General features: G+C 33.3%; 3 protein-coding genes across 3 annotated transcripts; 2 read left to right on the plus strand and 1 right to left on the minus strand.

The window, feature by feature from the left end:
• The first annotated feature begins 42 nt into the window (after window positions 1-42).
• LOC106344212 lies at window positions 43-1,677 on the plus strand. The gene has a single exon (XM_013783626.1). The coding sequence runs from the start codon at window positions 775-777 to the stop codon at window positions 1,675-1,677; it is 903 nt and encodes a 300-aa protein (XP_013639080.1). The 5' UTR covers window positions 43-774.
• A 1,952-nt stretch (window positions 1,678-3,629) lies between these two features.
• Window positions 3,630-8,725, plus strand: LOC106344213 (histone-lysine N-methyltransferase MEDEA). Its single transcript, XM_013783627.1, has 18 exons — window positions 3,630-3,638; window positions 4,210-4,296; window positions 4,503-4,771; window positions 4,865-5,020; window positions 5,217-5,304; window positions 5,445-5,555; window positions 5,628-5,669; window positions 5,751-5,822; window positions 5,894-5,975; window positions 6,050-6,131; window positions 6,560-6,659; window positions 6,732-6,940; window positions 7,212-7,343; window positions 7,428-7,509; window positions 7,603-7,650; window positions 8,090-8,218; window positions 8,301-8,378; window positions 8,606-8,725. Exons 1-18 carry the CDS (start codon window positions 3,630-3,632, stop codon window positions 8,723-8,725), a joined length of 1,896 nt encoding a protein of 631 aa, XP_013639081.1.
• A 977-nt stretch (window positions 8,726-9,702) lies between these two features.
• On the minus strand, window positions 9,703-13,211 carry LOC106343898. The gene is made up of 7 exons (XM_013783252.1): window positions 12,968-13,211; window positions 12,803-12,874; window positions 11,983-12,050; window positions 11,690-11,813; window positions 10,693-10,770; window positions 10,440-10,535; window positions 9,703-9,935 (listed from the first exon to the last, which is right to left on the minus strand). Exons 1-7 carry the CDS (start codon window positions 13,097-13,099, stop codon window positions 9,858-9,860), a joined length of 648 nt encoding a protein of 215 aa, XP_013638706.1. The 5' UTR covers window positions 13,100-13,211; the 3' UTR covers window positions 9,703-9,857.
• Window positions 13,212-13,597: the final 386 nt, after the last annotated feature.

The raw sequence follows: 13,597 nt of genomic DNA on the forward strand, positions 1-13,597 counted from the left end.
AAGAAGTTACCGCCTATGTTTTTACCTTTTAACCGTTTTTTTGTCGGCTGCTTCTGGTAGCTTTCTTTGTGTGTTCTCACTTCTCACCTTGATATTTGTTAATTTTAGACTAATGGATAGAACTTGCAAGATTTTACCAACTTAAGCATTTTTTATTTGACTTTTATTTCGAAACTGAAAGTTACAACTCCACTACTCTTAATGATGTCAATTTTCAACAAAAGGATTTATAACTAACTTTCTATTGAGTTATTACCTGTCATTCATGATCTTGAATTTATCTTCTATTTTAAAAGAAAAATCATGAAATACTAATATAATGTTTAATCTGGATATAGTATTGTAAACACGTATTTTCGGTCGAGTTTTCTTAAAATAGATGTGAAGCAAGTTTGTCCATGTAATGGTCGAACACTAAGATATGTTAGGGTCCGTCGGATGCATATTGGTCAAAGTCCACTGGCACATTATTTTCAATATATAAATATTACCAACTTGTAGTAACCACCAGGTCCACCACGCTTAACGCGAGCCTTAGTTTAAAGTATTAACATTGTCCTCATTAATATTATTTTTCAAAATAAATTAAAACCAACAAGAATATCCATCGGCCGGCTAACATATATGAAAATTGGGGGTTGTTTTCATAGGAGAAAAAAGAAAAAAAAAACTGGACTTTTTAAAAATATTAGATCAAAAAGAGGAATTGAGAAAGGAACCTTTGAAGTTAGACGTCCATAAACGTGGTTGCCAAACACACTTTCCAAGGGATATATGTTATATATATCAAGTTTCTTCTCATCCAAGCGACAGTGTCTTTCATTTTCTTCCTCAGTGTTTCATTTCTTTGCGATTAAGATGGAAGGCGAAGTAGCACAGAAGAACGCAAGAGGCAGCTGGTCACTGCTTCGACCATTTCAAATGATATCCATTAGTCTTCTTAGCCTCCTCGTCCCTCTATCCTTCCTCTTCCTTTCACGTCTCTCTCTCTCCTCAGTTCCCGTCACCGTCCCCCGCGTATCCTCCTTTCTCCATCAAGCCGATGTCGGAGTCTTATACACAATCTTATCTCTCATCATCGTCTCCACTTTAGTCAACAACCTCTCCGGAAAACCACAATGCTCTCTTTTGCATTCCCATCTCTACGTCTGCTGGATCGTTCTCTTCCTCGTCCAAGCTTGTGTCGCCTTCGGAATCGAAGGAATCATGAGCACCACCACGCCAACAAATGCAGACGAAAACTTATTTCTTGCGTCACGAGAAAGGTGGGTCTTGGTTAGGGTTATGTTCTTTTTAGGGCTACACCAAGTGATGCTGATGTGGTTTAGAGTGGTGGTTAAGCCGGTGGTCGACGACACCGTTTTTGGGGTTTACGTGGAGGAGGAGAGATGGTCGGAGAGAGCGGTCGTGGCGGTGACTTTTGGTCTAATGTGGTGGTGGAGGCTTAGAGACGAGGTAGAAAGTTTGGTGGTAGTTGCAGAGGTTAAACGTAAGCTTCTGGCTAGTTTGGATGCTTTTGACTTTTTGAACTGGTGGATGTATTACATATGTGTTGTGATTGGTATGGTGAAGATCTTCAAAGGTGTTTCGTATTTTGTGAATTTGTTCATTTTGACCATTAAGAGGTCGAGGAAAGGATGTGAATCTTGTGTTGTTGTTGATGTTGATCATGTGTAAGACATTCGACACTTTTTAGTGTCAATTGAAGTTAAAAAAAAACTCATTCAGTTGTTTTTTATCATTCTGATTTTTGAGGGACTTAACTAGAATGTCAACAAATAGTAGACTATAGTATAAACAGAACCACCGTAGGCCCATAATTTAACCCAGATCCGATATCCTAAGTCAGTGTTTTGAAAATTCTGACTAAACACTTTGGTACTAAAAGTGATTTGAATCCGAAATATTCGAATCTTGTAGGCTCATAATAAGAAAATGAAACAGAGTTGGAAGAATAGCAATTGCGAAATATAACTGTGTATTTAACACATTTTACTTGGATTATCATTCAACAATTTTAGGTACAATGATTAGAGAAAATCATACATCTTTTTTTGATAATCTTTAACATAGAAATTAAACTAGATAGATCTTCAAAAATTGACATCAGATTGCTTAAATGCATCGATAAAGCCTTCAGGACTAAGTCGGGACAGCTATAAAATAGTCACAGAATGTGGTTTGTGACGTTGCAAACCAGCTCTCACCTACGAGAAAAACTAAGGTAATTGCAATGATATCTTCTAATCCTGTGTAGACTGCTACATAAGATGATAAATTGGTGAAGCAGACAAAACCAAAACTCAGCAACAAAACCAAGGGATCATCTCTTTTCATAGAAAGGAGAAAATGTGACAAGTTATTCTTCTCAAGGAAGAGGATGATGTAGACATAAACGATCCCGATGAGACCACATGTAAAATCTTCAAATAAATAAAATATGACATTATACTCAAATTAAAGGCTCCCGTGAACCCACCGAAAATTCTTAAATTTTTTGCCACACAAATCAAACCATCACAATCTATAAACATGAACTTGAGATTTGGTAGGCCAATATGTGGGTTTACAATAAGAAACATTAGAGGTCTAGGCCAACATATTTAGCACTCTCGGTTTGGAGAGCAAACAACACTTGATCGGGAGATATGACAGATTCGAGTTTTTTCTAGAGTCAAAAGGGTTATCGCATGAGAGCCGCATGAGAGTCATGCAGCAAGGGAAAGTGGTAATATATCCTCACTGGAGTCGGCAAGATTCACAGCAGGATATGTTAGAAGTGAAGGAGACACACCACTAACACATCAGATATCGCCATATCTAGAGAGGAGGATTTTCTGGAATGGAGATGATTGTTTCGATTTGAGAGTGTTCATCCTTTTCACTATGAACTTCCAGACCTAGACGATGGTTCAAGCGTGGAACCCCACAAACAACACTCATCTGGTCACCGTAAGAGGGGAGAACTTACAGTGAGAAAAAATAGAGTTCCAGTGAAAATTTTCGGTTAGAAGCCTCTGCAAGACATTGAGGAGGACATAGCTAACAAATATGAGCGAGGAACCAATAAAGAGACTTCAGCGAGGAGAGAGAGCAATAAGATCACCCGCATAATCTCAGGCAAGAAAGAAACTAAGCACAAAATAAAAAGTGAGAGAAAATCCGAAAAGGACACATAACTAAAACAAACAGAGAATGAAAACAATAGCCGCGATGCTGACGAGCAAAATCGTCACCGACGCCAAAAAATGATTTCAAAGGAGGTTGCTCGGAATTGTGTCTGAGAGATTAGGGCGAACTCGTGCATGTGCATATAACCGTGTATACATTTTCGCAAAATACAAATGCAATGTACCAGTAGATTTATTCGTAAAATCGAATATTTTATTTCGGCTATATCCAGAACGGGCTCGGTAGAAAACCATACATATTAAGTATTAAATCTACAATAAAACATTTCATATTATCTTCCTTTCAATCCATGCAGTTCCATATATACGTTTATTCCTGGTCAGACTTTTCATTGTTATTTTTCTTTGCCATGGTTTCTTTTATGTATCCTATTTAAACCACATACATTGGCTTCCAACAACATCTGAAAGCACTTGAAAATAAGAAGCGAGGGGGTAATGGAGAAGGTAAATTTACATGTTTGTTACACCATTTCTAGCTTTCTCATTATTTAACTTGTTTAAAGTGGAATCGAAGATTGTTTGAAAATCGTCAAAACTCTTTGGTATTCGAGTCGACTAGGATCTAAATCAGCAATATAATCTAGAATTTGAGCAATACTATGCAGCGCAAAACAGATCTGATTTACTAGTGTAGTAACATAGGATTTAGTTGGTTGTAACGATAGGTATTCCTTCTGATAGATTTATGTTATACGTCCGATGATCCATAAAACTGCTCAGATGCGAGCACTAATAGACATGACTGGATTTGTGCCAAACTTAATGAAACATTGGTTTTGACCCCCAAATTTTTTATAGATTTTTTATACAAGCATAAGTTTTCAAATTATGAAGAAAAATTGTTTTTAAAAAATTCTTAAGAAATGTTTATTGCTTCCAAATTTTCAGATCCGGTACTGTTAAAAGAAATTTCGTCATTTCTATTTGGTTTGTGGTGTATAAATGATTCTGCTTATCTTTCCTGTGTATAAAATTTTTCGTGATTTGCTTCTCTTTAATTTTGATTTTATATTAGAAAAGGCGTAAAGATGGCAAGGAGTTGCTACCCGACTTGAATGAGGTCAAAGCGCAAATCGGAAAAGAAAGATTTGATCATATTAATGTAAGTAACTCTTGGTTGCTTCTTTACATCTCTTTTCAGCGTAATATATTAAAACCCGAAGATAGCTTTAAATGCCAAATATCGATAAAACGCTTGATTATATGGATCATCAGAAGTCGCTCAACTATATATTAAAAGCTAAGGGTGAAACCACATGAGCATTGTATATTCATTTTCTAAGATAATTTCCCATATTTGATTGACAGAATAAATTCAAGTCGAGAGTCTTACCGAGTGTGACTGCTCATGCTGCCCATAATCATTTGCTTCCCTTAACCCGGCCCAATGGAAAGGGTAACAATGAAACAGCCATCAAAATGCTTTCTTCGAGAATGGAACCTCTAGTCCATCATTTCAATGAAAATGATGATATTTCTTATGAAGAAGTTACATTTAAAATTCCTGATGAAGAGGTTACCAAGCTTCTATCTGTTAAACAGCTACCTCGATCCCTTACCTGGGTTTTCACGGATAGGCATGTTTGTTTTATTTCACATTAAATTCAACAATCAATCATATACAATATACAGCACTTATATTGCATCTATATATTTCGTTAACATTGCAGTAATCAGCTAATGGCTGCAAGTGAGTCTGTGATTGGTAAGAAACAATTCCATTATGTGGATGGTGAGGCAGTGGAATTGAGTCCTGACAAGAAAAAGTATGAAGACGCCAGGAAACAAAAAATGGAGTTTTCCAAAGAGGTTGATCGGTTTATATGGTTAGTTTTTTGCGTTACATACGTTTTTGGTTATTTAGTGATCACTTATATATGCATGCAAGTAGTGCATTCATACACAACTTCGATTCTGAAATAATTTTACGATATTTTATAAATATGTACATGAACTAAGATATTGAGACGTACGGTTCATTAATATACGTTGTTAATGCTAATTTAGTCAATGATTTTGTAGGAAGATTGGTCAGAAATATAGTCTGGATGATCTGGTGGTGCAGAGGACTCTATCCAAGTTCCTTGAACTGAAGGTTTCAGATATTTTGGTAATAATATGATTGAATCTAATGATCCATCAATGAATAATCTTTTTCTTTTTGTTAATGATCGATCAATATATAATCTTTCTGCTTATTTTTTCTCATTCATCCTCGTGAAAAATGTTTTAATTTCGAATATAATGTAGGAGAGATACAATAAGCTTAAGAATGATGGAGATATTGGTGAAATTTCTGACAAAAGCAAATTTATTTCTGTTCCGGCAACTGCTGATAAGCACTTTTGCCGTCGTTGCTTGGTAACTTTTGAATCTTTATTTTTTTGTCACCAAAATATATATACACACATGTTTTACTACTATTTTTTACAGATATTCGACTGTCATCTTCATGAAGAATATCAGCCTCTGCCTGTAAGCTTTTATTTATTTATTTTTGCGTTGCATACGCCTAAAGCTTAGTGATTAATTAATTTGATGACTTTGGCTTGTCAGAGAGAAAACAAATCTAATTTGTTTGAGAGGGAAGATGCTGAAAAACAATGCAGTAAGCATTGTTACCTTAAGGTAACTCTCTCCCTCTTTCGCACACACAATAGTTGTTCATATCTTAATTATGTTTATTATTGGTTTAATAGCCAAGGAGTTTCATAGAAGCTGATCATGTGGTGGATAATGATAACTCTATATCAAACGATAAAGGGAATAATGTGGTCACAGGTACAAACACAGAAACTGTAAACTGTACATGTACTAACTGATCGATCCTAATGAACTAATAAAAAATATTACAGAGATGTCACAGACATATAATGAGTGGAGCCCTGTAGACAAGAATCTTTACTTGCAAGGAGTTGAAATCTTTGGGAGAAACAGGTAAAAATATAAAATAAAGCCATGTTATTAACATACAAATAATCTAAAATGACAATTCCCTAAATATTTCTTCATAAAAAATCTTCTTTATCAAAACTGAAACATTTGGTCACACACAAATTTACAAATGTACGTTAGACCGGAAAAAGTTACATTTATACACCCGGTATCATGTTTTCACTGAGTTTAGTTTTATTAATTTTTTTTTTGGTCAAGAGTTTTATTAATTAAAAAAGGACTCCGTAAAATGACATGATATGTTAGGTTTGATAGTATATAATACATTGTAGAGGTATTTGCAATAAGTTTTCTCTCTCCCTATATCATATATATATATATATATATGATATTTTTATCTTATCTAGTGTTGATTTTCCAATATATATACTAAACCTTAGTTGTGTTCCTTGTCCATGCGCTGGCCGCAGTTGTCTTATTACAAGAAACTTACTTTCCGGACATAAGACGTGTTTAGAGGTTTACAATTACATGCGGGAGCAAGATCAAACTCCAGAAATAGACAATCAGGTAAATTTAAATATGCAGTCTTCATGACATTCATCTTTACTTGGTTAAATCTTACTGATGATTTCATTAAAGGTTAATAAAGAGATATCTCGGAAAAAAACTAAGTTTGCCAGAAAAAGAGCCAAACTCAAAAAGCATGTTTGTTATCCACCTGCTATAAAAAATTCAGCTAAGGAATTAAATAAGGAGTATAAGCAGTACACACCATGCACTTGCGAACCAGTATGTGGAGATCAATGCCCTTGTTTAACTAGCGGAAATGTCTGTGAGAAGTATTGCGGGTATGTGTCACTAATTCTTCATATTCACTCTCCAAAACTAATCGCACACTCATTTTTCCATTACATTAGGTTAGACTATTAATTCTAACCACTTTATGTGATGTTGAGTTTTCGGGGAGAAAAACTTAACGAGGGTATATTCAGCAAAAAAATATTTTTAGCAATGATATATAGTATGCCGGTTTGAGTCCAAAATAAAGGCACATCAATGACAGTATCCTAAACCAATAGGCTACAGGCTTTTTATATCATAAGTTCATGTTTTTATCAGGTGTCTAAAGACATGCAAGAATCGTTTTGGGGGATGTAACTGTGCAAAGGGTCAATGCAGTAACCGACAATGTCCTTGCTTTTCTATTTCTCGTGAATGCGATCCAGATATTTGTCGCAGTTGTTCGCTTAGGTAACTTTTCATTTTAATATCAAATTCGATATGACTAAATCTCAACAAAAAATAAAGTTTTAAGAAAACTTTGTTTTATATTAGCTGTGGAGATGGCTCTCTCGGTGAGGCATCACAGCCAATCCAATGCATGAACATGCAATTCCTCCTTAAGAAACACAAGAAGGTAACCATCGACATAACCATCCTCTATTTTTTTTTTTTTATCGATAATACTAATAATGCTAATTTATTCGCCATTTTTTTTATTATTCACTAGATTCTCCTTTCAATGTCTGATGTTCATGGATGGGGTGCATTCACACGGGTAAGTTATCATACTTACGTCAGAATATGGTTTTAAAATTTTAATTAACACCAAGGGTCTAAAACACCTATATAACTATATAAGGTTTTCATGATAGGAATAAAATTAACCAAAAAAATAGTGTTAACGATTAGCTAAACTTATTCTTCAGACATTAGAATTAACCTTCTTTTTTTTGAACGAACATTAGAATTAACTTTGTATAATGCATTCTTCTTAATTGTTTATGTTCTTGAAATCAATTTTAGGTAGATCATACTATAAAACTTGCTAGAAGTGTTTTTTTTATGTCAATCTAGAAGTGTTAAGATTCGGACTAGCTTGGTCCCAGTAATACTAACTTCCTATATGCGTGAATATAACTTCCTCTTTCTCTCTTTATTTAAAGTTTTTTTCAAATTTTAGACCATTAATGATATACTCTGAGTTGATCTATCAGCACTCTCTAAAAAAAAACGAGTTTCTCGGAGAATATACTGGCGAATTGGTTTCTTATGAGGAAGCAGAGGAACGTGGGAGAGCAGAAAGAAAGAATGGTTTTTCCTATCTCTTTACCTTGAATGATAAGGTAACTTCAGTCTCCGACCTCTTCTTCAGACTGGTACTTACATGTTTATCAGTCCCCAGTTACAAATTTGTTCTCATTACAGATCTGCATTGATGCTCGCCGTAAAGGGAACAAGCTTAAATTTCTCAATCACTCATCAAAGCCAAACTGCTACGCCAAGGTACCAAGTCACTGTACTTTAATCTACTTTAATCTCAGACATATATATTAAACCCTAGACAAAATACTGATTCATTTATAAAAAAAAAAAGATAAATCATGCGTGTATCAACTAAGTCGTTGGTGACAGGTTCTAATATACAATTAATCATATCTCCAAAACATTCCGAGAAACTCAAACCGATAAAATGATGATCTTCCTAATTTTATTTGTGGTTTCGTGTGCAGTTGATGGTCGTCAGAGGAGATCATAGGATTGGTTTGTTTGCGGATAAAAATATCGGCGAAGGTGAGGAGCTTTTCTTCCACTATTGCTATGGACCAGGACATGCGGATTGGTCTCAATAGACGTGGATCTGAGGAAACTATAATGCTATTCTTTTTTACAAACAAAAAAAAACTATAATGCTATTCTGCGTTACTACACCAAATTTTTTAACTATCTACTTTGTATGTTTTAAGGTTTTTCTCTTTTGTCTCATGTTTTTGAAACTCCTAAATTTCCTTTGATAATTACTCAATGAAAACCTATTTTTTTATGTTCGTTTTCTAGAACTTTGAAAGAAAAAGACTATGAATAACTTACATTTAGTAATCATCTTATAGCCAAATTGCATCTGTGCTCATAATCAAAAACAAGTATCATAATCAAAAACAAGTATGCATGTATATATAAAAGACTTATCTTATGAATTTATTCAATAACAATTAGCTATGGATAAATTGATTCAGCAGCTACGTTTATATAAACTTAGGTATTGATTTGTTGATATAAAAATTATATGGATTTCCTTTTACAAAAAAAAAAAAAAAATTATATGGATTTTGGTAATATATGGAACATATGTTATTTAGTCGGAAAAAACAACAAAGAAAAGTCTCGTGCGTCTAACAAAACTGGTAATAATTCGAAGAAGAAAACATATTGTCTTTAATTTTTGTGCTAGCTAGCTACTATGAAGTGTCTTCTAAAAACAAACATATACGAATATGAATGACAAAGTTATTTTGCATTTGGAAAAGCATTTGCATGTGAAAATACATTGTTCTGAATCTATACAATTAATATATAAGGAATTGTAAATAATAACCAATAAAGTGGCTGTAGTATAGTGGTAAGTATCCCGCGTTGTGGCCGTGGAGACCCGGGCTCGAATCCCGGCAGCCACACTCTTTTTATGTACGGAAAATGGGTTTTAAATATGTAAATCTCTACTAGATCGCTACCGTCCATCTCTCCACCTGTCCGCTAAATTTCGCGCTATATTTACTTTAAATTCCAAAACGTATCTATTTTCTCCCAACCAAGTATATGAGATGTTGGATGAAGTTGAAATATGAGAGGTACTTTATTTCATCTCTAATCTTGTTTTATAGCTTAAAGATCTTTATGAATATTAATTAACAGTTTCTAGTGGTTACAGATTCCTATTTGTATATGTGTTGAGTAATAACATGATGATGACGGAGAGAAAAAAGATCAAGCCAAATGTTGCTGTCGCTCTTCCTCCTCCAAGCCATCATCATCTTCAGAGCTTAACGTATCTTCTTCAGATTCCTATTTAAATTCCAACAGTAAAAAGTGAACATAGAGATACAACTAAAGACAATATCATATCAGAATTCATAATATTTTGAGTCAGTTAGATCATCTTTATCCTACCATTTATTTATTTATTTATTTTTTCTTTTTTTCTTTTTTCTGATTAAAAAAATTAAAAAATTAAAAATCCATCAATTGCGGGTCGTCCACGCGCGAACAGTTGAAAAATCTCTCCAAAATAGCTGTTTATTTAGGCAGTAGAAACCTCTCTATTTTCAAAAATGGTAGGATCCACCCATTATTTTATTCTTATTTTTTAAGCATCTCTCTAAGTTCCATGGTTAATGTTGCTTTCATTGTCGTTACACAAGTAAAGAAGTGCTACAATATTTATTAATGTATTCATATTTTGGGTAACATTAAACCAAACTATACCAAATCTCTGAATATTTGACCCAATTATTTTAGAATATGGTAAACGATGATGATAAGAAGAGGAAAATTTTTCTAGGAGCTTACGATAAACTGACGTCGGAGACTGCTCTGGACAGCTGCGATAGTCCGAATGATTACGAGCATTGGCAATAGTATACCAATGGCCTTCAGTGTTAATAGCTGCCATTAATTTTCCCCAACTAATTTAAAATTTAAAGCATACAAAACTAGATGGAGTAGTAATTAATTAAGACTACTAAAAGTCTAAAATTATCTAATCAATCATTTATTGTTTATTAAGTTATATAATATAGGTAGAAAAAGAAGAGCAAAATACCGTGAAAATCGTGAAGGGATACTCGTCCGTTCCATAAACCACATCAAACGCATTCTTTATCAACAAAACCACCGATAGCTGCAAAAATAATAAATATAAAAAAATAATTCCAATAAAATAAAGGCCACGCCGTAAAAGATGTATCATAAGAATAAATATATGTTATGATACTATATTTAGTCCAAATAAAATTGGCCAGGTTCAATTTGGGCATAGCTTTAACAAATATGGGTTAAAGCTATTAAACGACACGACACATGGGCAACGTGATCCACTAACAACTGTGAACCATAACAGACATTCTTTGGGTTCCAAAAGAAGAAACCATATTTGTTGGTAGGTGAGACCAAAGAGTTCCTCTTGTTGAAGGCTTAGGTGCCTGGTCGACCAAACAAACTAACCAAACCTAAGTATCTATTTTTTTTCACGAATCCTAACAATCTCTCTAATCTTATTTTTCTGAAGTCGTTCAAACTTCAAGAGAATGAAAGATAGCATGCAGTGTAATAGTGTATTATAATCTTAATAGGTTGTTTCAAAGATATCGTTCATATAGAGAAACCTAGTTTTTTAAAGACCGGTTGGATAGTGGATACAATTGGTGGTGGGTGACAAACGGTACTCAAAAGGATAATAAACGAAAGTTTTATTTTTCTTTTGTTAAAAAAAGGTTAGTGGTATATGTTGTTATCGTTTATCAAACAGCCGTTTCACTAAGTTTAGAAAAATGATAAACCAAGTGGATGTCTTATCTCGTTTGTGGTTATTAATCATGCAAACCTTAAATGTTATGTTTAGTCAATAGTAGTGGTTCCCATCTCTGATTTGGAACTCACCTCACTAAACCAATTTATTTTCTTATCCTCGCATCATTCAGTTTAACTAACTTTTTAATGTCTATATCATCTAATAATCTAATTATTCCTAAACTCAAACGAAAATAATAATCATATTACGAGTATCTCAGATATATAGAAACAAATGAATAAGTACTTACAATGAGAGCCAAGTATCTACAACAAGAATCGCCTCTGTTAGCTTCAGAGTTGCATTCTGGAAATTCTGATTCAGTTCTGTCCACTAATCTTCGATTTCTTCTTCCTCCGTATTGTCTCCTCGTCCTAGGATCATTGTTGTTATTTATTTGAATCAGAAATAATAAAAAGATTAATACGTCTGTGAAGAAACGTTTGTATAATAAAAACAATTTCCGTTCTCAATCTATAATGTAATTACAATCTTCGAAGCTTAATGAATCTTACTTTTTTGCTTTAAAAGAAAATTAATTACCTGCTCGTGGCTGTTGCTTCAACTAAACGAGATGGTTTTGAAGTTGTGGTGTATCCAGGTTTATAATCCTGCAATGCAAGACTATAAACTTCTTTTGCAAACCAGAGACTAAACCAATTTTTTTATTAAACCGAAAACGTTGAGGAATGAGGACTAACAAAATAAAATCAAAACCGTTGGATGAATTTTTTCATACTCCTTCTGTTCCCGAAAATAAGATTTTCTAGAGTATTCACGTTTATTAAGAATTTAATAAATGTTTATAATTTAATTTATTTGTTATTTTATTATACAATTTCCAATAACTTTATAACAATGAAATTTAATCAATTCAAATATTTTCAATTAATGTTTTTCAAAAGTATAAAAAAGTATCTTAACAATATAAAAATCTATTTTGTGAAACAAGAAAAAGTTCTAAAAAATATTACTTTCGGGGACAGAGATAGTAATAAATAGCATCAAAATCGTTTTTTTCTTAATTATCCAGCCATAATTAGAAAATACGTGCACCAAGTTTAAGGGGCCCCTTAAAACGATGGATCATCCAGTTACCAATTTTTTATTTTGTTGAAACACTTTCTGAATGTATTAATCCATCGAAATTAAACAAATAAAATTATATTAAAAAAAATTGGTTATGATATTATTAACAGGATGTATTGGTTTATTGATTACGATTTTTTACGCGAATCGAATATTTTTTTTTAATAATGCAAAAAGATAAACACGAAGGATAATAATACACGTCTTTGAAACACGTATTATCGTTTTGATTATTGAATAAAACATGTATAATAAAACTTAGAAGAAACAAAACCTGGAGACATATTTCACAAATCGTGTTTCCTTTCTCATCGCACCATCGTTGTATGCAATCTCTGTGAGCGAACTGATCAAACGAAGCAAATTATATATTAAAATTCAGATTACAAAACCCAAAAGAAAGAAGCTGGTTTCAAGATTGAGATGTTGTTTTTAATACCTTGACGGTGCCTGAGCAAGAACAAGGAGCTTCAAAGTAGCTCTCTGCTTCTTCTTCTTCGTGACAAATTCTGCAGCGAGAGAAACTCGAATTTATATCTGTATCTTCGATGAATATTATTACATCTCCCATCTCTCCGATCCTTCGTCTCTGCGTTTGAACTTAGCTGACAAAAAAAGGCGCTCTTATTAAGCTCTGCTTTTCAAAAGCTTTACTCTGTTTTTCCTTTCTCCGAGAGAAGAATACATATATGGTGGGAGAGAAGAAGAGTCCAACTTAAAAAGGTATTCCTAAGGAGTGAATTACAAATTTATCCTTTGAATTGCCAATGTTTATTTACATAACTGAATTATTCATTTTTAAATAGAAATTAAAAACGTTATGTAATTTGGAAAAAAAAAGTTCTTATAAAACGTAATGTATTATAAAAACGGAGGCAGTAAGTAGTGGTCAGCTGTAATTAACAAATTTGAAATTTCAGTAGTCTAAGCTTTGACCTCGGGGGGTTTGTTTTGCCTGGTCAGATAGATTCTATAGTTGTAACTTTGTGTGTTTGACCTGTACATTAATTAAAAATACTTGTCTAAGCTATTGTTTTACAACTAACAATATCATAGTAGAACAACTACG

This window comes from Brassica oleracea, chromosome C5 (assembly GCF_000695525.1).
Source record: "Brassica oleracea var. oleracea cultivar TO1000 chromosome C5, BOL, whole genome shotgun sequence".
NCBI classification, from domain to species: domain Eukaryota; kingdom Viridiplantae; phylum Streptophyta; class Magnoliopsida; order Brassicales; family Brassicaceae; genus Brassica; species Brassica oleracea.

Excerpts from the sequence above, each read along its gene's own strand:
- LOC106344212 (XM_013783626.1), top strand. The coding sequence starts at position 775 with ATGTTATATATATCAAGTTTCTTCTCATCCAAGCGACAGTGTCTTTCA.
- LOC106344213 (XM_013783627.1), top strand. Across the intron at positions 4,772-4,864 it reads ACCTGGGTTTTCACGGATAG|TAATCAGCTAATGGCTGCAA; the intron begins GCATGTTTGTTT and ends TTAACATTGCAG. Across the intron at positions 5,823-5,893 it reads GTAAGCATTGTTACCTTAAG|CCAAGGAGTTTCATAGAAGC; the intron begins GTAACTCTCTCC and ends TTGGTTTAATAG.
- LOC106343898 (XM_013783252.1), bottom strand. The coding sequence starts at position 13,099 with ATGGGAGATGTAATAATATTCATCGAAGATACAGATATAAATTCGAGT. Across the intron at positions 10,771-11,689 it reads GTAGATACTTGGCTCTCATT|CTATCGGTGGTTTTGTTGAT; the intron begins GTAAGTACTTAT and ends TTATTTTTGCAG. Across the intron at positions 9,936-10,439 it reads GTCTCCGACGTCAGTTTATC|GAATCTGAAGAAGATACGTT; the intron begins GTAAGCTCCTAG and ends GAATTTAAATAG.